The sequence below is a fragment of the Platichthys flesus genome, chromosome 13 (genome assembly GCF_949316205.1).
Source record: "Platichthys flesus chromosome 13, fPlaFle2.1, whole genome shotgun sequence".
NCBI lineage: Eukaryota > Metazoa > Chordata > Actinopteri > Pleuronectiformes > Pleuronectidae > Platichthys > Platichthys flesus.
This window is the reverse complement of record NC_084957.1, coordinates 12,054,992-12,080,961: the sequence shown is the minus strand read 5'-3', so window position 1 is coordinate 12,080,961 and position 25,970 is coordinate 12,054,992. Positions and strand designations below refer to the sequence as shown.

Sequence of the window (25,970 nt, the reverse complement as noted above, 5' to 3'; positions counted from 1 at the left end):
TCACCAACTTTTCTAACAGATGGATCTTATTCCTCTCCGGCAGCACCACGTACCTCCGAGAGAATGTTTGACTGCAACTCTTAAATCCAGGTTTAAGCCCCATGTGCAGGCAGACGTGACACATAGTTAAATGCACAACCTACTTGACTGTCTATTATTGTACAACTATCTCATTCTGCAAGAGCTTTCAAAGTACAAACCAAGTGTAACACCAGCTTGAACATCACCAAATGATTTGAGTTAATAAAAGAATCTATTGTTTGACCATCAATCATCCAAACCACAAAAAGTACTGCATATACTTAAAAGCACAAGGTCACTAAAGCAACAGTTTTACGGCAGCCCGTGTACAAATATCTAATGTGCTCACTCACTCATTTGCATCTGTTTAATATTAAAACTGGAGTTCAAAGATCAATAGAGCTCAGATCATAGAGCCACAAGTCAAACTTACCTGTTTCTGTGAAAGTGTTTGTTTCTCTCCCGCTCAGCGAAGTGCACCGGACTAATTCACGCCAATCTACAGGGATTAATAATTCACCGGTAATCTGCCACCTGATCCCCGGCCCTGTTCAATATTCAAGTGGCAGATGTAGCTACTCATAATGGCCTGCTGATATGAAGCGTCTCGGGTTGCACGCAGGTTACCAGGAAGTTCCTGATAGTTGCTAGGACACGTGAATTGTCGTCCTCCCCCCCCCCCCCCCCCCCCCCCTGAACACAGTGTACTTTACACGTTCGGCTGTCGCTAATTGAGAAGACAACTTCTGACATCTTGGTCTCCTGAACTTGAAAAAGATTCAAGAGAGCTGAGCACAACGGCGTCTTTAAAGTCATGTGTCTGTCCAGAAGGGTACAGGAAGCACATATCTGCATCTACATAACAGAGCTGACATGCTGCAGAACCAAACACACTGGATGTTTCTGTGGAAAAAGTCCCAAAGACCTAATCTAACAAGGACAAGAGTCACATCAGCTGGGAACAGCCACGAGACAAAAACAGCAAATGCAGTTACTGAAGAAGAAGATTTATAGTGTCAGATCTTCTTATTTGCTGAAACAATTTCCTTCTCTAGAGCATTAAATGAAATGTTTATAAACTGTAGATATATGTAATCTGCAGGGCCACAGATAGAAATGCATGGCCCTGGGACAGTGGGGACTACAAATATCACTATATGGATGAATTGTGAAGCTTCTCTAGCTTTGATGATCACTCAAAGTGCTTTACAGTACTCTTTTTCCATTCCCACATTCATAGTGGAATCTATGTGCAGCACTGCTCTACTAACAAACTGCTGGTGCAGCCGTAAGGGCCAATTTGGTTCGTGCTCAAGGAGACTGGGGTTAAAACTTTAGATTTTTCGGTTAGAGGACGACCCGCTTCCTCCCGAGACAGAACCGCCCAAATTTATATTTGTATATACAGTGGAGGAAATAATTATTTGATCCCTCGCTGATTTTGTAAGTTTGCCGATTCACAAAGACACAAACAGTCTATAATTTCAATGGTAGGTTTATTACAATAGTGAGAGATGGAATATCAAAAGGAAAATCCAGGATATCAAAAGGAAAATCCAGGATATCACTTTAAATAAAATATATAAACAGACTTGCATTTTATCGAGTGAAATAAGTATTTGATCCCCTGCCAACCATCAACAATTCTGGCTCCCACAGACTGGTTAAATACTCCTACTCCTTAGATACACTGAAAAAAACATGTTACCTGCAGCAAAGACACCTGTGTGTCAATCAGTCACCAATCACCTGTATAAAAGACACCTGTACATTCATTCATAAGTCAGACTCCAAACTCTCCACCATGGGCAAGACCAAAGAGTTGTCTAAGGACATCAGGGACAAGATTGTAGACCTGCACAAGGCTGGATTGGGCTACAAGACCATAGGCAAGAAGCTGGGTGAGAAGGAGACAACTGTTGGTGCGATCGTTCGAAAATGGAAGACGCACAAAACAACCATCAATCGTCCTCGTTCTGGGGCTCCTTGCAAAATCTCACCTCGTGGGGTATCACTGATGATCTCAAGGCAGCTGGGACCACAGTCACCAAGAAAACCATTGGGAACACACTACGCCGCAATGGATTAAGATCCTGCAGTGCCCGCAAGGTCCCCCTGCTCAAGAATGCACATGTACAGGCCTGTCTGAAGTTCGTCAATGATCACCTGAATGATTCAGAGAAGTCTTGGGAGCAAGTGCTGTGGTCAGATGAAACCAAAATTGAGCTCTTTGGCATCAACTCGACTCGCCGTGTTTGGAGGAGGAAAAATACTGACTATGACCCCAAGAACACCATCCCCACCGTCAAGTATGGAGGTGGAAGCATTATGCTTTGGGGGTGTTTCTCTGCTAAGGGGACAGGACGACTTCACCGCATTGATAGAAAGATGGACGGGGCCATGTACCGTAAAATCCTGAGTGACAACCTTCTTCCCTCCGCCATGGGCACTGAAAATGGGTCGTGGATGGGTCTTCCAGCAGGACAATGACCCAAAATATACGGCCAAGGCAACAAAGGAGTGGCTCAAAAGGAAACACATTAAGGTCATGGAGTGGCCAAGTCAGTCTCCGGACCTTAATCCCATCGCAAACCTGGTAATTAACTACAAGAAACGTCTGACCTCTGTGCTTGCCAACAAGGGTTTTGCCACAAAGAACTAAGCCATTTATTGGCAGGGGATCAAATACTTATTTCACTCGATAAAATGCAAGTCTGTTTATATATTTTATATAAAGTGATTTCCTGGATTTTCCTTTTGATATTCCATCTCTCACTATTGTAATAAACCTACCATTAAAATTATAGACTGTTTGTGTCTTTGTGAATGGGCAAACTTACAAAATCAGCGAGGGATCAAATAATTATTTCCTCCACTGTATTTACATTCAGCCTTATAGGTTTCCATAATTCTGTGTTTTCTGCCAAATGTGGGTTCTTGTGTATGCACAGTAGAGACAGGCTGGGATATAGATAATATGAACATAGACATTGACTGAATATAAAGTTGGACAACACATCTCCACTTCCTACCACTATCTGTCACGTCCTCCGTGTAAAATGTCAAACCTATGGTGCAGACATACAAAGGAAGTTTTGGCAGAGTGTTAAATAAATACAAAACTCGAACTTTCCCTGAATAGTAGACTGGCTGTTCAAGATGGAGGACACACGAGCAGTGGGTTAGAACAGGACACCAGGGTTCCTTGATGACTGCTCTCAGGTTTCCCTTTGTTTACCATCGTGTGTCAGCGCCTGAAAAAGATCGACTGGATCTGCAGTTAAAAATGCTGCTCTGTCCTATGTGGCCCTGTCAAGTAGTTTAAAAAATAAATAATCCAACATCAGTGAAGTAAACATACATACGACTGTAAACTGTGTAAATCCTGGGATGTTAGCGTGTCTATCTGTCGCTTTGGGGTTAAGCTTGAGCTAAACCATGCACCGAGGTCCGAATGCAGCCCAGGGACCAGACGGGGTCTTTCACACTAGAAAACAACGCAAAGTAAAAGTGAGTAATCTAATTTTCTGCTTCCATCAAAATCGCACAATCCCACCCTCTCTGGTAAAGCCCTCCGGGAACTTGGTAAACCCTTTGGTAAGTCTGCGGAGAGAGGGGAAAAAAAACCTCTCATGTATAATCCCTTTTAAGGGGATATGAGGAGGCTTTGCAGTAAACCTCCGGTAGCCACGAGTCAGGCCTAAAGCCCTGTGCCCTTGTTGTCACCCTGGATGACCAAAGTCTCACACGTCCAGACAACAACACATCTTTCCAACGTTAAGGCCTTTAAATCACATCTGTGCATCCACAACATTTTCTAACCAAGTCTAACTCAGACTGAATCAACTCAATGAACCAAGAGACAACACTGTGATCAGTGTGATGACTCAGCAAAACCTTAACCACAAACTTAAAGTAATCATAGCTATTTTCATAACGCCTGTGACGTGATGCAGTGCAATACTCCTGTTTCTGCACAAACAGTAGACAAAACCAAACCAAAGCTTAATAACAGCAGAACTTGACCGTCACTTCTCTTTACCATAGATCTACAAGCTCATGCAAAAACATCAAATAAAGTACTATTCATATTTTGTCATCCACTCCCAGATAAAAATGATATCCTAAAAAAGATAAACATCGAACTTTTAAGAATATATCAAATGTAAGCCAACCTTATATCATAAGACTGGATCTGCAAAATGCTTGTGTAGATGAATTGGTGAAACTGTAGCCGACTTCAGAATCGGTTCTAAGAACAAGGAAATACTTAAATTTCTCAACATCAAATAAATAACTTTTTATATTTTGCCATCCACTCCCAGATAAAACAACATCCTATTGGAGGTCTTGCAGAAATGAGATACAACATGAAGTATTATTTAACCTTATAATAAAAACCTGTTCCATTAATGCTCACCTATTGGACCTCTGAGGTCTGTCAGTGCTAATGATGATGCATTTATGTGATTTGGATGTCTTCCCTCTTAACACCTCTGTAAACTCCAATGAAAGGATTAACACCACCATATGAAGGAGCCTCTTCTCTACAATGTAAAATAATAAAGCCTATTGGCATTAGAAGAAAACCCATCTGCACCTGATTAGACCTTGAAGGTATGTTAGTGTGTGTATTGTGAGTCCTACCTTGACAAAGCTGCCCCCGTGTTTCCATCTCTAAAATCTGCAAAACATGGGAAAGTGTGTGAGACCTCAGCTGATCCCTGCACACTCCTGTGTCCATCTTTAGACGAGTCAACATATCCCATCACCGGGGACAGTTTACACTGGACTCACTGCTCTGACCTAAACCAACAGTTCTCTTCGTGCAACTTACCCATGTCCACAGAAACATCCCCGAACTGATTTCCCTGTTTACTCAGAGCAGGATTTGAATAATTCACGGACACCCGAGCCTGTTTGTTCAGCAGGACCGGAAGCTGTGATCTCACCTGCATCACCTCATGCACACACAGAGGTTTGTTCCCGTTTCTGCTCCAGATACTTACCTGAGGACAGGTCCAGTGAAGCTCTCCCCAGCACCAGCATCTCTCTGCAGCAAACCCGTCCCACAGTCCCGGTGATTTTACCCAGAGAAAATTCCTCTGCGGCTCCATAGTGCTATCTGTTTTCTCTTTGTCTAACAGGCAGAAAACCAGAGGCTTTGTGCGGCCTCCTGTCATTAACCCGGGGGCCTCCCTTGTTTATGAAATTTCAACCCAGTTTCCCTGGAAGAAAAAAGCTCAGTCACATGGTAACTGAAGCCCAACACACACTATCTGGAATAACTTTAATAGCAGTTTCAAGGAATCAACCAAATACTTCCTGTGTAGTCATTACTACTTGAAAAAACTTTTAGGAGCAGGCATTTCAGTGGTCTCAGGAGTCTACTGCACAGAAGACTATTGGGCCAGGCATTCGGAAAGAAATTAGAGGAGCAAGATAATTTTTTTCATTTAGAGCGTGTTGAGAAATGTTTTTATTTTTCTTATTATGAAGATAAAGTTCAAACATCGAGAAAAGTTTGTCACAAAAGATTGTTTTTATTTTAAACAGAGAAAAAGCTGAAATGTCGAGAACAATCTGAAAAATGTTGGATATTGACATTGAGGTAAATTGTCAAGATTAAAGTCTTAATAAATCATTTATTTGAAAAGCCTATCGTGTGAAGTGTTTAACATTGTAATTGTTGCTCAACATTCTGACTTAATTTATAAAATACTAAAATATATTTCCCTCTGTAAGAAGAAAAATAAATATTGGCGCAAATTTTTTTCTCAAGTCTTAACCTAATAATCTTCGGTGTACTTGTGTACTCAACTTGCAACATTTTAAAAACATGTACAATCTTTGAACACAACTGTTTTCATGTACAAAGTCACATTACATGTTGCCATGGTCATAGGATGTGCTCTGGAAGTTGTCTCTCTTAAGACCCTCGCCCGACACAGTTGGATGTCTGTATCTAAAACAGACTCATGTGACCATAACAGCCATACAGTGATAATTATATGAAGCAATATTTTTAGCTTAATGGAGCCAAATCTATAGTGTCTTGAAATCATATGTCCTGTTAACATTTATACCTACTACAAGTGACTCTTTTAAAGAGTATTATACGTATTAATACTACCACATGAGAGCATTAATACTAAAATAGAAAAATACAATCATCTGGTAAATATCGTCGGCAGGATAATTAAAGAAAAGGAGAAGAATCGGTGTGTTTATATTTTATTCACATATGTTACATTTGCATTAAATGTCCAAGTCACGCTTTCTGAACAAACTCAGAAAGTTTGAGTCAGCACCTACAGTAATATACTGTATTCTCTCTTCATTCATACAGGAGAACACACAAGAGCTTTCAGTTACTTTTTACCCCCCCCCCCCGTTACTCATTGGCTATTTTGGTTGCGGTCATTTACAAAGTTGGTACTGCAGAACACAGAAGGGAGGAGAAACACAGTAAACAGAAAAAGCAGCATGCATGAATTCAAGACAAAGGTTTTCAAGTGTAAGCTTGTTCCTTTAAAATTCTTTGATGCAGCATAATGTGGCCCAGCATTTCATAGCGAGAAAAAAAAAAAAACATCAGGGATATAAGCAGTTTGTGCTGCTTATCACTCAGAAGAAAAATGATATTTTGCAGGCACTGGATAAATCTCCTCCCCTCCAGAAAAAAACAACGGATGATAATCAGAAAAAAAAAGTAGCTAAGACACTTGAATAATTGTGGTGTAAAGGATGTCATGCACAGTGTAGACCAGATACTCAAGTTTGATGATCTTGTAAAGTTGGAATGCAACTATAAATCACAACTACATGAGCTATCACAGTAAATGCTCTGTACTGCAGTTTTGACTCGACAATTAAAAAAAGCATCAAAAGGAAAATATTTTTTTTCTGACAGCACAGACACACGAGGCGTATCGACTTTTCTTAACAAAAGCAACTTAGATTCCATTGAGTTTTAAATCTTCAGAGAAAACTTTTGATGAAGCTGATATAACGTTTCATTTCTCATGTGGTGTTCAGCTCTGCCAGTGCAGCAGGACACCCAATCAAAATGTATATGACTTCGATTCTGGGGGTTTGAATTCAAGGTTTCTGTGGAGCAGGGACAGCGAGTTTAGCTCAAAGACTGTATATAAAGATGGACGACATGATAGATCCCCAAAGTGGAGCTAAATGATCTTGATCACCCCCTAGTGGCCGGCTGATGTATAGGTAATAAAACCTGCCACCTCCATGTTAGCAGATGGGAAAATGAATCAAACATAAAAGTCCAAACACATGTCGGATACATTTTTCTAAAAGATGTGTTCTTTCTCTATCACTGTGATGTTTGTTTAAGTGTTGATTTTTCTGGTAACTTTGCTTTTATTTACTTATTTGATGCTTTTAAAATTAGGTGAAACGTCGTACTTGACAGCTGATAATAACACGCGATTGGTCGAGTGGCTCCACACCACAATCACTGCTACTTAAACTCCGGTTCCAAATGACGTCACAAGCACAAGGTGGCCAAACCTGTGTCTAGGATATTTAAGCTTAATTTTTGTTCAAGGTGGAGGAAGTGGAGACACGTCTACCATCATTATGTACAGTCAATGGTTTAGCCATTTAAAGAGTTGGCATTGGAGTTGCTTGTTCAGAACTATCCAGACACAAAAAGAGCAGATGGGACAGGACTAGGTTAAGTGAAGAGGGGAATCTTGAAAGAAAGCGACCGCAAACCTCCATAAACATTAAAGTGAGTTGGAGTCAACGTTCCAAACCATCTTCTGTAAACCCAAAGCACAACCTTAGAAAAAAAAAAAAAAGTCTTCACAAAAGTTAAAATCACTTACTTGAACAATGAGCAGCAGCATTTATTTAAATATCTAAAACTTATTTTTTTAAACAGCAAAAACAGAAAAAAAGAATTCCTGAGGATGGATTGCAACAAGACCCATTAAAAAGAAAACAAAAGAGTCTTTGCTCGTTTGCAAAAAAAACCTCTAGTGTGTTGATGGGTGGACTTGTCCTGTCGAGACACTGAGTGCAAAAACATCGCTACACTCATCAGGAGCTTGGAACTCATGCCAGTACAGCAGAGCACGTTTTGATAAATAAAAGGGATATGCAACAACATCAGACATTTTGAAAAAAAGTTTTCAAACTTTGCAGGGACTTCCAGCACTCTCTACCGTATGTCGTTTTGAACCCAGATAAATATGCAAGGCTTCAAAAGCCTGCTCCAAACCAATTTCAAATTTGGGCAAAGTTGTGCTTGCTTTACTTAGATCTCACCAATTTATTTATTTTCCCCTGTTGAAAACCACACAATAAATCACTTAAACACACACACGTGTTAATCTTTAGGCATGATTGTACACCAAACTTCACATAAACCAAGGCTGTGCCAGCAAAAACCCTCACCGCAAGTTTGTGTTCATCACGTTAAAAAGTCCAAAATATGTTTGATCGAGACAGACGCATGAGCCAGACAAAAACAAAAATCCTTCTCCGTTCACGGGTTGCGGTTTTCTCCGGACTGTGGAAGATCTTAGAGTCCATTATAGTGAGGCCCCCAACGCTTATTGATGTGGTCAAAGGTGTGTGATACCCACTGGTGCTCCAACACTCGATACCTCTCCTCACATAAGAAGAGAGGCTTGCCACGGCTGGAGAAAAAAGGCCAGAGGGGAAAACAAGAGTGAGAGATGTGTTTTCACTGCAGCAACAGGTATTAAAAAAACAGAAAAGAAAAAGCTGCGTCCTAAATCCATGCTGGATAGAAACCATGCGGGTTTTGGGGACGTTGTGTGCTTTTACTACAGAAACATCAGCATGCACACTGATATGTCATATTACTTATAATATAATACTTGTATTACTTATTATACTTATTTCTAAGATTGCTGTAGCGCACCATTGTTCACATCAGGGAATAGTTACTCTCTCGAAAGTTGCGGGGACACTATATGGGAGTTTGTATTGGTAAATACTGAACATAAGTATGATGAACACAGTATATGTGTATTTCTATGATTTAACAGTTAAAAGCTCACTGCACAATATCATGTCTGTAATGGCTGCATGTGATGTTTCATACCGTAAATCCCGGTCCTCCTCTCCGTGAGCATCGAGGTACACAGAACCCCACAGGCAGAACCGATGTCCGCGGATGATGATGATGACTGAGGCGTTTATCAGTAGAAAGATGCCTGTAGCTGCGCCACAATGCTGCGAGTGCTACAAATGACAAGCAACACGTGAGTTTCACACGGACCGTAACACTGACAAAAAGCTGCGATAATTTATATACAGTCATTAACAGTTTGGCCCCGAGTTTGAGTCACTTACCAAAACACATTCACAAATACCCTGCTGTTTGCAACACACGCCTTTGAGACAGACGAAGGCGCCGCACACGAGGCAGAGAGCAGGGTCCTTTGGCACCTTCTTGCAGGCAGTGCAGGCCTTCCTGTGATAGTACTGGAAGATGATATTGTAGTTGTCAGGGAGCTGCAAAAGGCGAGGGGACGCCCACTGAGGATCCTGATCAAGCAACGTCTTCAGAGGAAGAGAAAGGCAAGAGTCAGGCCACAGTGCACCACAGTCAGTGATTATTCCAGACTCGTTTATATCATAAAACTCTTCAGCTTTAGTCATCAACAAAAATAACAACAAAATCCCTGCAATATAAAACTGACTATGCTAAATACAGTTTTTTAAATAAGTTGAGGGGGAAAATCTGAGTAGTTTACTAAATCTACCCAGTTTGCATTCCTAGTTTTTTAAGATTTTGTTCAGCCATTAGATGTAATAAATAACACAACACCTTTTAAATCCAATATAAATTGACATGCGATACAAGTTTCCCCAAATGTGTAATATCCGAGATGACAGCAGTGCTGAGTCACAGGGGCGTTAGACACTGGGTTATTTGTGCAATCACTCTCCTCACAGACACTGCTACGGACCTTGTCAACCAAGGTTGGAACTAAAATTCTTAGTGTCAAACACAGTTTTAGTTTCATGAATCATTTACAAAGTGCCAAGTTCAAAATATCTGCTTTGAATTTTGACACTGCAGAGAGTTTGGAAGTCCAAGAAACAAAAAAAAGGAATTAACTTCTCATTAAATGCGGATATTTTCCGTGTAACGTTTAGGTTTTGACTGAAATTCACGCACCACTGACTGCTCAGCCTGCATCTGAGAGAGCCCCTGGACCTCAGCACACCACTGTGTCACCAGGTCGAAGGGGCTGACCGTCCACTCCAGGAACGAGGCACTGTGCACAGTGTTAGAAGGCTGAGGGGCCGATGGTAAGAGCCCCACACACGCAGCCAAGGACGAGAACTCCTCCTCCTCCTGACAACACACAAACAAGGAGAGGGGGTCAAACTCATGCCTACTTACCTCCCGAAACATAAATACATACAAAATGAATGCAGAGTACGGGCCGAAGGCTACGTCCATTTCCATTTCTAACAAAGAGCATAAATAAGCCTGTAGAATGACACTGATGTTATAACATACCATGCAGCCAGTGAGGTCATCTCCATAGAGGTGATGCTGCAGGAGGCTGGAGAGGCGGAGGAAAGGCAGGCAGAACTGCTGGAGGCTGAACTCGATGGACTGCGGGGACCACACACTGGAGCTCAGCTGGAAACAATAGCAACACTTGATCAATAACCGGCAAACAGCTCGGTGATAACACTGTGATGTATATCTCCCCCAGGAGATGAGCAGAGATACTAGAACACTGTCTCTCACCGTAATGGCCACATGAGAGAGAAAGACACAGAGATCCTGAGGGCGGTTATGTTAGGAAGTGCTAAAGAGTCAGTTTCACGTCTCACCATTGACGTTTCCTCAGCGTTCACCTTGTAGATACTCTTGTCCTTGGAGAGTTCACCGATGGCGTGACTGAGCAGCGCTTCAAAACACCTCTCAGCGTTTGCAGCATTCTGTAGCAGAAATGCAGAATATTCAGAGCAAGTTATCGAACATTAAATGACAACGATTTTATTTTTAGTCGAGTCTGCGATCGTCTCTTTAGTTTCTCTGTGATGTGAAATGAGAAAACACCAAACTCCACTCGCTTCTCTCTCTGTTACATCAAAATTAGCCTGTATATGCAGGTTATGTAAACACGGTAGAACCTGCTAAAAGAAAATGGTGATTGATGCTTTTCCGTTTGCCAGAAGAGGAGTTCATCTTTCTGTTTTCTTTCCCAGTGCGTCATATTAGACGTCATGAACGCAATGGAAACTGAGAAGCTCTCTGACCTCGCTGTCTTGCTAAATTAGCACATTCACCTCGATGTCTCATTTCCTGAGATGATTGAATCAATTTCCATTGCAGACAAAAGAGATTGTTTCTGCACATAAGGTTTATTCAGTTTTGATTTTTCATTTCACTTGTAGGCCTTCAGAAATAGGTAAGACATATTAACCATGGACAAAAACACATAAAATTATCAAATTGTTCTGACTTAATCAATCTCTTGTTAGTTTTCAATTGTATGAAGGTCACGAATCATGATACGTCCCGTATGTGTCTTCCTGTTCCTCCTCTTTAGTATAAAATCTGATTCCCGGTAGAATATAATGACTTATGCAGAATAAGCACGGGACAATCATTCTTTGCACACAGTATAACATCTGATAAGTGGTAGAGACATTACTGAATGTATGTTCGGATCAAAATTCAACTGGTTTGGCGTATTTTATAAAGAGGAAAAGCTGAGAGCATTTATCAAGCTGAAGGTGATAGAATATAAAACAGCAGTCTTATCTCGCCTGCCGTCCCTTGTCATAGATTTATAGAGGAGGAATTTCTAATCCATGGATTTCTTCCCTCCAGGCTCTGATCTTTGCTCAGACTTTATCTATTCTAACAGCCTCAATCTAATTACAATGACGCTCTACCAAATATGGATGCCGTTCTCGTCGTGGATTTGAAATCCATCTTAAAGGCAGCCTGTGAATTCCCGCATTACTGTTTAATGACAGCGTAGTAAGAAGATAGGAATCCAGGCCCCCATTATGAATAGAAACACCCTGCAGGAAGACACTTTCAGCTATTTGTCATTTGACATTCAAGGCAGTCGCTCGCTAATACAGATTTAATAGACTGAGGACAAATAGCCAATTAATGCAACACTCTCAAGTAATCACACTTTTCCAGATAATGAAGATCGATACTGTCGACTGTGGAAAGCATATAAATGAAATCGGAAAGGGCTTAATTCATCTCAATACTTCGTCACAAACAATGATTTACTGAGGTTGTGGACGTACTGTGGTTCCAGGGAAGTGTTCAACGAGCAAAGAATACATGTGGACAGACAACATATTCCCGTGTGGGCCTGAAACTGCACTGAGAGCAGAATTCTGTAACGGTTTCCTTACATAACATTTTTTAATTTTTTATGAGGAAGGAAAAGCAACAAGTTTGTTAAATATAACTAATACACACAATGTGTAAAGTGACGATTAATGTACATGTAACTTTTGTTTGTTTACGAGGAAACTCCACAGGGTACCTTTCTGTACACTTAATTAATTATTAGGCTACAGAGAATAATTGACTACAGAGGCAAAGCACATAATAAGCAGAGGCAAATCAATAAAATCAGCAAAAAGTAGAAAGAAAAGAAGAAGTATTTAACTTGCCCTGACCCTGTTTATAGCACTAAAAGCTCTGAGCATTGCAGAGCAGACAAAAGAAAGAAAGTGTCAACCTACACAGAAGGAGGTCAAATTAGCATGTGATGGTGAATAATGTCTCAGAGTCGTGTCAATTGATTTGGCTTCTACCTTCTTGAGTGCTCCGGACGTGCTCCAGGCCTGCCTCTCCTCTGGGCTGAACTTGGTCGACAGAGCAGTCAGAGCCTGGATGAACTGCAGGTTGTACAGCATCTTCACCACACAGGTAAAGTGCTCTACGAGGGATGAGAGAAGGTTACACAGTGAGCATTAAAAAGTGCTCTTTGAGGGAGGTTGGCCGTCATTCACAAGGGCTTTGTGCTCGTTTCCCCTGCATTGTATGGAGAGCCCGACTGAACAGTGTGCAGGATAATTACCAGAGCATGTCAGGTGGAAAATGAAGCCTGAAAGACATTTAGATTTTGTACGGAAAAGAACATCAGAGAGTGGTGTTGGGTTTCTTTCACAGCAAAGTGGTTGTGTTGGTCACTGTGACATGAGTCAGTACACGCAAGAAAACAGAATTCAATAAAGGTCATCCCTTTTAACCAACAAGTGCACTCAGGACCAATCATGCCTCTCCCTTTCTATTGCTCACTTTAGACAAATCAAGAGGATTATTTTTTGGTTTAAGCATATTCATTCAGCACACTCCTTCATTAATGTGCCTCTTATCCTGTTATTCAAAATAAACACTAAAAATGTATTCTCTGTTAATGTTTTTGCAAGAGCCAAACCAATATGGGTTTTTGAGGGAGAGGCCAATATCGATATTTGGTCTAACAAAATATTAACAAAAGACAATTTATGAACCCAAACAACTCCTTATTATATTGTTATAATTATATACAATTTCCATTGAAGGCTTCTTTCCACTAAATCCATCTTTGTTGTCCTCCCTGTCCCTTCCAGCGGTCAACCCAATTCACTCATCAATGAGATGATCTGCCTGCTGCGACTCTTCTCCCATTAAATGTGACTTTAGTGTGTCAGGCCAGGTCTTTAGGGACCCCCCCATTACGTTTTGTTTTAAAGCTCTAAGATTGAAGAAATGCAGCGACAAGTCAAAGATAAGGGGCAGATGAAATTGCAGCCCTCCCATCGCCAGGGTCGCCTCTCTCTGAAGCTCACAGTCAAAACAGCAACAACAGGAGCGTCGATAAGAGATGTGAAATGCTTCTGTCCTGCACTCAGCCCTGATTACGCCTGATAATGGAGTTGTCCTTGTGGAGCAGCCGCTGAGCGACTCCCCGCTCTCTTGTGGTGTCATGATACAGACAGAGGGGACCGTATACCTTTTCGCAGAGGCTGTGGCATCGTTAGCACAAAGATGATCAGGAGGGAAGGGACGTCTCGAAACAGCATGGGTACCTCGGGTCTCTCTTCATCGAAGCTGCTGTGAAAAAGAACAGAAGAGCTTTTTATTACATTGCATTTATATGCAAATTCAAATGAAGATAATTGCAATCACAATAATGTGATAGCAATTTGGCATTCTGGTTTTATCTTTCTATAAAAGTATATTTTCCCCTCATTGAACTACAAAAATATGGACAAAAATAAGCGGCCTGATATTTTCAGTTTTATTTAATAATGCTCATTCATGTCCTGGTGTCTAACACTTTACATATCTTTCTGTCTTAAATCTTGACTGCATGTAAGAACGAGCTATTTAATGTACAAATTAATTCTGTTGTCAGTTGTCATTGCACCAGTTGGTGAGAGATGAGCTTTAACAACCTTTCCTCCCTGTTAACGCTGTAAGACAGCTTTTCGACCTGTTACTACTGAAGTGCCCACAGCCATATAGTATTCTCGGAGGAGCCATTAGGTGTGTAAAAATACTTTGTCGGGGTTTGAGGAGGGAGCACCGTCAATGACATCCTGAGGCGGTCAACCTGATCTAGCCCAGTTAAATAGGACAGAGTGATGTTTCCACATAATGTAAAAAAAAAAAAAAACTGCTGCTGGCCTGTTTTTATTGGAGAAACTTAAGAGGAACGTATGCATGTATAGTGTATATTCAGTAGTCGAACCGGGGTTGAAAGCTCTGTCTTCTATTGCTTTCCTCAGATGCACAGTGGAATTAACTGGTGAGTGCTCTGGTAATGGAAGGTATTATTCTTTAAGTGCAGTTCCTCTTTTTCGAAACCCCTGAGGCCTTTCAATAGTCGAGTGGAGATTGGAGCCTCGTTGAATTGTCAACAGAGGAGAAGACATGTAAATGGAGACTGCACGCAATATGAATATGTAACTAGGTCTTAGAGACGTTGAGGTGGAGACACAGGGAGTGGGCCTTTTAAAAGACCCCTATTTGTTAAGCAAATTTGAAACTATATACACAGCTAGACGTGTGCTCTGATAGCTTTTTTTAAAAACCCTTTTTAAAATACTGCTGCTTTGACCTGGGTTTTAAAGTTATGGCTTATCAAGCCCTCAGATATACAGGGTTCAGCATGCTGGTATGGTGCTGGTGCGGTGCAGTTGTTCTCCTTACAGTGTATTTGACAGGGTCGTTTTTGTTCTCTGCAGAGTGCCCGGTAATTTGCCAGATGCAGCAATTATTGGTATCTATGGAAACCACGCGGGGTCCCTTTTTATGTTTTTAGCTCGTCTTTGTGTGGAAGGAAAAGGCTGTTGGGGGCAGGAGGACATGGAGGCGTGAAGAGAGAGCACAAAGTGGTTCTTTGATTGCATGTTTATGAGAGAGCGGAAAAGTGGCAGAAAAAGTAGCGACGGGGGAGTACGTGACGCGTGCGATCAGATTTATCGATGTACTGTTTGCGGCGCTGCTTAAAGAGAGAGAGTAACTCACTCTGCCTCTTTGCTTTGTGTAATGTGAGTCAGCTTAGTCCAGGGGTTGTAGGCTGAATCAATGCTGTACAGACGCATGTGCATGGCCAGCACATGGAACAGCTGATCTGTAAAGGAGGAGGAAGGAGGGGGGGGGGGGAACAGAACACATCATTGTTACATTCTCACAAAGCTCTGACAGGCACAACACCAGCGTGTGTCTGTTTATCTCAGTGCCCATTGTCACAGCCCAGCAGCGGCAACCAGTGCAGATGAGAAGGATGAAAGCCGTTGACTTGAAGTGACTGCAGGCTAATGGTTTGACTCAGATAAAACCAGTCCAAGTCAGGTGGACGCACTGTGGTTCCTCTATAGCCTCGAGCGAGTGTTTGGTCAGGTCACACCTGTTCGCTGTTAAACTAATGGTACATGAACAGAGACCCCCTGTGCACGCACAATCTCTCGTGTACACACTAGCTTTTAATAGCAGGACATTTCAGAGCCTCTAAAGTCTTTGCCCAGATCAAGCCTGTACTATAAAAGGTGGAAGCACCAAATGCATGACATTATAGCTGACTGGATCTGGGTGAAAGGCAAGAACTAATTTTAAATGCTTCGTATTGAAAGTAAAAAAATATGCGTCTCGTCTTTCTTAATGGTCCCGGAATAAATTAACCTACTTTTACTAACTGTGAAATCAGAAGGTCTCGTAGAACCAGTAATTAAAATTGTGTAAGAGAAACAGATTAAAAAGCTTATTTGAAATCAGTGCCACTAAACCAATCACTTCCTTTTGTTCTCATCTTGGGGTGAATGTAACAACGTCCTGTTGAACCTAAACCTTTATCCATTGAGGAACACTAATCCTATTTAATTTTGTTTTACAGGGAATTATGATACTGTAATGCACTTCTTCCAATAATCAGCGCTGCAATTTGACTCGTACGGGAATCGTCAATATCTGGAGCAACACTGCCCTCCGCAGGGTGACGTTGAAACCGCAGTTAGAAAGCAAAACGTGTCTGTTCCAGTCGCTGGTTACATCCCATTTGTCTTCACTGTGGCATCGTTTCCGCTCTTCCCTCACCTCTTGCAAGGAATTAACCTGGGAGCGGCAAGGGTAGGAAGGCAGGAAGGTAAATGAGAAATAGACCAGGGGTGAATGATATCATGATAGTAATTTCCAGCTACTCACATTAAACTCCAAAATGTATGCAGCTTTAGTTCCAAGATCTAATCAGTTGTTTAATCATAGAACACCACATCTCACAATGTTAAAGAAGCATAAGCTCCTAGGCTGAGGGAACAATAAAGCATGTTATTCCGCTTCCCACGCTACTGAGACACACGGGAAAGAGGGGACAGTGGGAGTTGAAGCATTTCCAGTGTAATGGGATGTGTCCTTTTGCCCGACAAATTTAACTGTCCTCTACAATGAAATGAGAAAAAAAGAAAGAAACTTCACATGTAAATGACTGTACTTTCATGCTACTTGCCTGGTTTATGAAAGGTGTAACCGCCAACTAATCTTTCTCTAGTCGGATCCACCTGACTGGACAACATGCTTAAATGTAGGCATCTCACTTTGTTATATTTATATAATAATGTTTCTTCTGTTTCCCATGTTCTAACTCTTGATGAGAGGGGGCATTTATTATTTCTGTATTGCCAATGTCTTTCATCAGTTGACACACATTTTGGTCAAACACACACGGTTTACAAAATGGACCTTAATCACAGAAGAGGTTTTGATCTGTCCATAGATTTTTGATGGCAGAGTGACAATTTCATAAGTCGTCTTGGTGCATATGATCATACAGTGCTCTACGTACAATGTTCAGTTCATCCGGGAGAAATCAATGAAGAAATTCCCAAAAGGAGTTCTTGAGATAAAGGGTTCACAAGAATGGGACATGTGGACCACCCAGTAACACCTTCCACCACTGGTTGTCGCAGGCACGGAGGCATAGAACTGAGGCGAGTGAAATACAGCAGTCAACACCCTCCCAAGTCTGCACAACTGAGGTCAACGGGATTCACCTTTAAACTCCCTGTACAGTAACAGCCACACCGTCCCAGAGATTAATTCAAATATTTGCAGTTAAATAAACCAAGGACAGTCTATTTTGAGGCCGGACTCTGGAGCCGATTTTGACCATTTCAGTGGAATTGCGGACAGCTCGTCTCTGAGGTCCATCATACCCTCATCAGCTGAACAGAAGAAGTTCCTGTTGGGAAACAGGCTTAGGAACCCCTTGGGATCTCACAGTTAGCACACGTCTGCCTTTTTCCTTCAGAACCATTTCCCGAAGAAGAACGAACAGTAATGTACTGCAACTGAGTAAATTTGGCTGTCAGTGCGGCTACATGGTTAATGTAGCTCATAAATGGCAAACCTCTAGTGTGAAATCTCTTTTCAGCCACTCAAGGATGACAGGCCATTTCACTGCAGCCGCCGCAACTTTGATAGAATAATTAAAGAAATAGGAAATGGAGCGGAGTGTGAACAGGAAACTTTGACATCTAATAGGTATATATGACTTTGTCTTGCAACATAAGGTCATTCATTCACAAATGCTCATAAAAATTGTAGATTTTGATCCGAAATCAATGTGATAAATATTAGCAGTGATTGATGTTTAGCTTTGATCACCATTTTCATTAGTTGTGACACAGTCGACAAAAACATTTGACCCATTTGTCTGCTTCATTTACCCTGACTGCCCCCAACAGTTCACCTGCAGCAGTCTCTGTCGTTGCATGCCATTGCTAATCACCCCTCAGTGTTTTTCTTTTTTTCTTTTCATGGTTCATTGCAGTAACATTGAAGAATGGGTTTGACTGCAATTCACACAAACCTGCCCTTACAAATGACAACCACCATTTCATTAAAAAAATATATTACCAAAAAAATCTGTGGAAACTATAATCGGTTACACAATATGAAATAAATCAAGTCTTATTTAGCATCTACCATTATTATTTTAGAATAAACCAAACATACAGCATAAGAATATTATTAGGAAAAGGGAATTGGTTGCTCGGTTTACAAAATGTATTTCTATTGTAATTCTATTCTTATCAGTCAGTACTGGAAACGATTCATTCTAATGTTGCATGTGCAGTGTTGATGATATTATAAATTTATACAGGATCCATAAAATAATCCATAAAAACATAATTTTTCATCCTTGTAATTAATGATCCCATATGTGGAGCAATATCAGGCTTATGGCTCTCCAACTGACATAAAATGTCACACTCACCATACACAGATTTAAAGGAGACATTATATGAGATATAAAAGTTGAGGAGGTCTTAAAGTACTTACTAAGACATGAGCGTTTGGCAGCTGCACTGGCTCCTCCAGAGCGCAGGTTTCCTCCCCGATGCACAAGCTCCAACTCCAGGTTGGTCCTGAGGAGACAGAGCCTGAGCATCAGTGGACAGCAGGTACACATGTGAAAAGACACAAACACTACACAAAACCCTTTAAAGTAAACTACTCCGAAATGTGACAATTTTCCATGGACGCTTCACAACTGACTGTGTCAAAGATTACTCCTGCTTTTAAAGAGGCAAAACTATTCCATTTATTTATATTGCATATCCGTTAAATATATATTTACATTAAATCTCAAAGAGAATCTGCATTCACCCCAGACAGAAACCACAGACATAGAAATATAAGAGAAGTCTCTCCAACTGAAGGACTTATTTCTACTTGCCATAACCTGTTAACCTCCTTTCAATCTAGCTGTAATAAATTTGCCAAGCAAACAGTTTAACGGCCACCCAACAGACAATCAGTTAATCTAGATATCCTCTATCCTGTCCTTTTCTCATCTGTGGTTTGAGTCCAAATTAGCTTTGTCCACTCTGTGGAGAAAGCTGCAGGTCTGGTCTCACTCATTTACCTCTGGCTTATTCATATGTATAAACTAATCCTGCTCAGTCATACTACCAGTCAAATTATTGTAAGGGCAAATACATTTTAACTGGTTTTCCATTGGCTAAAATCGTACAGTTTTACACAACACACAGTTTCTCGTGTTATACCTGCACATAGATGTAGTGAAGTAGGAAGCAGTTATTGAAAATAAACACACAAGTCTGCCCAAGTGTGAACGCAGGTAGATATTAAAGAGTTTTTGAAAAAATATACATTTTAGGAATTTATCATCTGTTCGAGTACTGAATTTATGAGGCAAGACTAACCGGGAAGATTTGCCTATTGTACGCATTTTCACTTTCATTGTATTGATTGAGGGTTTAAGGATAGTGAGCCATATGCTGTGCAGATTGTAAAAGCCCCTTGGGAGAAATTTGTGATATTGGCCAATACAGAACACAATTGACTGGTCTCTAAAGGCTAGTGTTCTAACGTGGGGGAGACACACAAACTAATCCCTACATTTTGGGGGCAGTATTTCTTTAAAAACCAGCCATAAAAGCAAATTGTACTCGTTTTGAGAAAAGGAGTGTGGGCAGTGGTATTAATGGTGCTGAGTGAGTATCATCATATTCAGCTTCTGGTTACGTGGCCTGCGTCTTTTCCAGTTTGATTAGGAAGATTAAAGATGCATTTCTAGTTAAGCCATTTGCCATTTAATGTGCCTGTTTAGAAGCAGCAATTCCGTATCAAATAAGTGACAGCTTTCCAAGACTGATTTTGCACAAGCTGGACCATTAGCATAAAAGCTGTTCCAGCTACGGTTCACTCATAATCCACAATGTGCATTTCCCATGCAGATCCAAACACATTCTACACCTAAATTTTAATTCCTCAACAGCAAAACAGTGAAAAAATAAACTAAAAGCTTTAACAAAGTACATAGATGGCGAAAACAGATTGGAATTACTAAAATGAGACTGATCTTAGCCTGTTTTTATCCTGCCACTGGCCATTTCTTTATATGGGCTGGGAAGGTGGGGGCAAATCCTTGGGTTTCCTGGGAGAAAAAGCAATTTCACATAGATAATGCAGCCACGGTGAAGCTCCATCTGGCTTTTGCTGATAAGAACGCCCCTGTGACAGAGGAATTTTCCACTCCTCAGGCAATTTGCGTTGTTCATTGAACTTCAGAGAGCCAACAGGCACCGAGACGTACTCAGGGGATGTTTCTGTTCAGGGTGGAGGGTGGAGGGCTGAGGGAGCCACAGTGTTGGGTGGGGAAAAGGTTTCAATGGCTACGCTTCAGGAAGGGAAGGGAAGGGCTTTTATGGAATGGGAGTGGTGTGGACTTAATAGACCCCAAGGTGAACTGGAGGCCCGTCATTTCGCTTACCTGTATCCAATCTGTTGAGAGGATACAAATACACGAGAAAGGGACCAGGTAATTTTCTTCCACAAGATTACACTTCCGGCCTATTCTCCAGAGGATAGACATACAATTAAGATCTCTAGTGAAAAATTAACAGGAAGATCGAAGTTGAATAATGTGCGTCTTACAAGGCTAGTTCACCCCAAGATGACTCGGGACTAATGAAGAGGACCTGCAGACCTGGCAATGAGCAATCAACAGAACTGCAACTCAACTTAAAGATCTCTGACCACACAAGCATTTCAGAGCATTTTTAATCAGACAGCTCAGTTTTAATCCCTGTCCATATCAACAAACCTGAACAAGTATATCGCTTGCAAGCTTACACAAGAAGCATTTGGTTGTTAGTTGTAGAAAGAGCTAGATGACAAACTAGATGCACCAATTGCGAAAAGTAGGTGCAGTTGTATCATTGCTAACGGCTGCTGTTAAATTCTGTCTTTTACAGAGACAACAGGGTCAGCATCGCTTGTAGTTGATTATCCATGTTGCGTTCCACACTGGTAGTTGAGGCTTAATCCAAGTTCCAAACTTCTCCTTGTTAGTAGCTCTAAAACTCTGTAGTGTGGATGCCAGTCGTATACGCAGTAGAGGTACGGCCTTTTTAAACAAAAATGTAGTTGAATGCATGTGGCCAACGCAAGTTTAGAAAAGACTACTGGTCATAAAATTCAGACAAAGGACGTGTTATAAATCATACTCAGTTAGATGTCCCATCAATACAACTTCATTGCAGCACATAGTGGCAAAGTTGCTAATGCTGCTTTAAAAAAAAACTCTTGAAAGAATTCCAGAACCAATATAGCAAACAGTCAAATGAGAAATATGAAGAAAACTAATCAAAAGCCTTCACAGCTCTCTGAACAACTGAGAAAAAAGGGAAAATAATCCATAGACTTGCTACAAGTTCTTTGCAACAACTGCAGTATTGAATTTCAGTTCCAGTTTAAGTAAAAAGAAACGGATAAAGTAAAACTTGAACACTGCAGAGGGGGCATTTCTGTCTTTCTTCTACAGCGACAATCACTGTTATTCTATAAGATGGGCTGACCTTCAGAGTCAAGAGGATGAGCGAGTTGGCATTTATTCCTCTGGTCTCAATAGTCAGTGGTGTGTGAATGGGTTTGAGTGCTGCAGACCGAGAGGTCAGAGCCCACAGACAAACAGACACACAGACACACAGAGACAGAGAGACAGAGAGACAGAGAGACAGAGAGACAGAGAGACAGAGAGACAGAGAGACAGACAGCACTTAGATCTATGAATGGAGCTCTACATATCTCATATGAGTATACAGTATGTATAATTTATATACATATAGCCAATACACTATTTGCCCAGTTGTGTTCTCCAACTCCTCCAATGAGATGCTGGAAAAGTCCAAGGCCAGTTGGGATATAAGATCCCTTCTGTGCACTCTCGGCTTCTGGGCTCCAGGGTCACCTCCTAGTTGTACGTGTCTAGAATACCTTCATATGTCCATCCAGGAGGAATCTAAGCAGATTCCTGCCCAACATTAACCATCTCTATTTAATGCATAGGAGAAAGTGCTTTACCCTACTACTAAAAAAAATGCAGAGTTATTGCTTAAGGTGCCGTTTCCTCGTTACCACATCAATCTGTACCAATCTGCATGTTGAGACAATTTGACTCCTCCCCTCGGGACAGTGCCCGATACAAACCCTCACCACACTGCCCAAAAACAAGAAGTCTTACTGAAGAGTTACATCTGAACACCATATTTCAGATGTGATGGAGCTTCCGTCCATGAAAATGACAGATTAGTTATAAGGTACAAATCCTGGTCAAAGATGTGCTGGCTGGGTGGACACACTCCATCATCCCTGAAGTGTTCTTAGAGTGCTGAAGATATTGGTTCTAAAACCCCCCCAAAAAATACTGCATACTGCATCCCATCTAATATCCAGGTGACTATGCTCTTACCTGGCCACCGAGTACATGAAGAGGAAGTCGTTGTCAGGAGAGCCAGCGTTCTTGCCATAGTCCATGTATTTCTTCTGGGTGGTGTTCTTGATGTCTTTGATAACCAACTCCATCTCCTTACTTAAGTTGGACTCCGTCTTTAAAAAATAGGAACAACATGAAGTCAATATTCTTCTGGAATGAACTTTGGGAATCTAGCCTCAATTCAGAACCTACACTTATCGATCAAAAGAACTTTCCAGAAATCTGCACAGAATGATGAATTCACAACTTCCTTGAAATGTCATCTAGTGAGAAACTTTAAGATGGAGTAATTTACCATAAACTCATTGACCCAGTACGTAATCAAAAACAACTCATCTTTCCAAGTGTTGTGTTTATGATTTAACTTTAATGAAATTTCCTCCATTAGCAGTTTGGACTGCGTTTATGATAAGTAATGCAATGATTGTTTAGTACACAAACAAGTCATGATTTTATAGTACAGTTCTTATATGCCCCTTGCTTCCAGAAATTATAAGTACTACTATTAAGAAGTGAGCAATCGTACATCAAAAAGTTTTTATGGAGTAATCTTGCATCAGGCCAGTATGATTACTGGACAATTGCAAGGGCAATACCAGGTAATCAATTTAATCTCAGACACAGTATAGTTGAATGGTACTTTAGATATTTCTAATAATTTACATTTAAACCTCCATGGAATACAGTAAAAGTAAAAATTTAAATGAAATGTTACTTAACCCATACACTACTAAAACATGCTGTCAACAATTATTAGACTGATCAAGTACCTATATTGTGATTTGTAATAATCTGGATAAAACATGCAAAATCAACTTTGTGGTCCTTAAAGAGTGTTAGTTTACCATTAATACTAACCACTAATAAACACTTACACTTTGAGGAAAGCAGGTACTTGATGAAACAGGAGCTTTTTTCCTTATAGAATTAACCGCCCTGTTCCATTTACATCAGTGGTCAACACCCCCTGTGATTTTGCATCAGCTGATTGTTTGTTCTAATTACAATCACTGTCTGTTACCACCAGCCCCTGATGACTGTGTTACAAAAAAAGCTGTGTGAAACATACAGGATACTTTGATGCTATTAGTGATGAACCCCAGGATTTTATGTAAAACTTACGGGAAAGGGTCCTAGTCTCTCCTGAAGATCTTCTACTTCATTCACAAGCACACACAACTTCTTGTTTGTGGGTGCGTGCCAGGCTCCGCCCTCTGTGCCCCGCCCAGGGCGACAGGGAAGGACACTATTGGCAAACTGCCGACAGAGTGGGCATGTGAATTCACCCTTGTCAACCGAGAAACCCTGGAGCACCTGGTCATTCTGAAAAAAAGAAAAGTTATTTCATTAGTAATACATTTCAGGATTTTAAAATTGAAGAAAATATCATCCAGTATATTTGGATCATACTGCAACTAAACGTGGAAAATATAAATAAGTGGTGGATTTAGGCCTCATGTGATTTTCAGTAGTTTCTTTACTTTATGTAATACGACTGCCTATTGACAGTTCACCAGAGTTTAAAACTGTATTATGTGTCTTATCAAAACTTAAAAAATTTACAATACTCAATTTCTAATAATATGACACAGATAAGAAATCAACTTGAGCAAGAAACGTTGACTAAAAACTTCAAGTGTTGGAAAAATTGTGTGTGCGAGTTGTCTGTCTACTAATCACATAACAAGGTCCAAGATTTGTCTTACCCTCAAAGACTCCATGTAGGACTTGTGGCAATCTATGTGCAAAGTGTGTCCACAGGTCTGGACGTAGACGCCTCCGTCCCAACCTATGGACACAGACTGCAGACAAGAACTCTGCACAATTCAAAGGAGACAAATGCCATCAATTAGAGAATGCATATAGGTCTGTCTCTGGATGTTTTGCGGCTCTGAATTAGCAAACTAACTAAAAACTATTTAACAAAGTGAAAATAAAGAAGCATAGTATTCTGTTGTGTTGTACGAGGTATTCAAATGACAGATCATTTTCTAAATAAACTGTGTCGTATTTGATTATATCCAAGGGATAGATGTAATCATTATAGATGAGTGGTCGGCATCAGGAAATGTAAAATAGGGCTTTACAATTGCTACTGCATTTGGCAACATATATTCATTTAGAAGACCATGCAACGTCCTGCAGTTACTTCAGGAGTTTCTTGAGCCAATTTCTCTTTGGTGATATTCCATGAAAATCAAGCAGTTATGTTGCAAAAATAAAACCATATCCCTAATAGTGTTCTAAGCACATTTTCTCTCTGGTATAAAAGGTATTGTTATTATTATGAGCGATACACCCACATCTTTGAAGAACCGTTGCATTAGCGTGAGCTTGACATCATGAGCCACTCCACACGTGTCTGCAGGATAGATGTGCTCTTCATCGCTCGTCGGTAGCTTCTTAGCCTCTTGGTTTTTGCAGCGATGCCCAAGCACTGGAAGACAATCACAGCAACTTACGATTAATTAACCTTTTGATTTATCTGTTGATTTCTTTTTCTTCTTTTGGGTAACCAAAAATGTAGGCGAACAGTGACTAATGCATCATAATTTATCGAATCACAAAATCACATCTATAAAATGAAACGTATTTTGCACTGCTCACCAGAAAAAAAGGAAACAAATGATATTTAATTTTCGATGATGTAAAACATAACAAAATAACAATTTCCGAATGCAGAAGCTGAACCAAACTAAAGTCTGAAATTTTTGCATGATTAATTATTATTATAATTGATTGACTAATTGCTTAATGAACTACTCATTTCAGCTCAAGATAATATGGTTTGCTATTACTTGGTGTTAACCATAATGAGATGTTCATGCGTTTGTAACACACCGAAATAATAATAACATCACAACATATGCAGCTTTCAATGACAATGGTTTCAGGTCACTTGAAAGGACAATGGCATAGTAAACTATAATGGACCTGCTGTTTTTTTTGTTTTTTTTTACGAGGTGTTTTTTGACACTGAGGTCAGAGCCTTTTGAACGGTTTTACAAGTTGACTAATTTATAATCAAAAATACCATTTATCTGGATGACAGTGAATGATCCTCCCTGTCCCCAAAATGGGAAAGAAATTACCTCTTACAAGAGCAGTCTCCATGTACAAGTGAGCAGGGATCAACATGAATGATAAATGAGCCAATTA

The 25,970-nt window shown here is 40.6% G+C and overlaps 1 protein-coding gene across 3 annotated transcripts in view; it reads right to left on the bottom strand.

Annotated features, from left to right (window-relative positions):
• Positions 1-6,242: 6,242 nt before the first annotated feature.
• ubr3 (ubiquitin protein ligase E3 component n-recognin 3) overlaps positions 6,243-25,970 on the bottom strand; it is a 38,202-nt gene continuing 18,474 nt past the window's right edge. For 2 of the 3 annotated variants that reach the window (XM_062403469.1, XM_062403471.1), the window contains 14 exons: positions 25,115-25,248; positions 24,518-24,628; positions 23,934-24,134; positions 22,788-22,924; positions 18,851-18,936; positions 15,542-15,647; positions 14,022-14,122; positions 12,838-12,962; positions 10,876-10,983; positions 10,553-10,678; positions 10,205-10,384; positions 9,373-9,582; positions 9,122-9,261; positions 6,243-8,690 (listed from right to left, as the gene is read on the bottom strand). In XM_062403469.1, coding sequence (XP_062259453.1) covers positions 8,573-8,690; positions 9,122-9,261; positions 9,373-9,582; positions 10,205-10,384; positions 10,553-10,678; positions 10,876-10,983; positions 12,838-12,962; positions 14,022-14,122; positions 15,542-15,647; positions 18,851-18,936; positions 22,788-22,924; positions 23,934-24,134; positions 24,518-24,628; positions 25,115-25,248 — 1,883 coding nt within the window. In that variant the 3' untranslated portion in view covers positions 6,243-8,572. The remainder of the gene's footprint in view (positions 8,691-9,121; positions 9,262-9,372; positions 9,583-10,204; positions 10,385-10,552; positions 10,679-10,875; positions 10,984-12,837; positions 12,963-14,021; positions 14,123-15,541; positions 15,648-18,850; positions 18,937-22,787; positions 22,925-23,933; positions 24,135-24,517; positions 24,629-25,114; positions 25,249-25,970) is intronic. The other variant, XM_062403470.1, reaches the window with a different exon arrangement.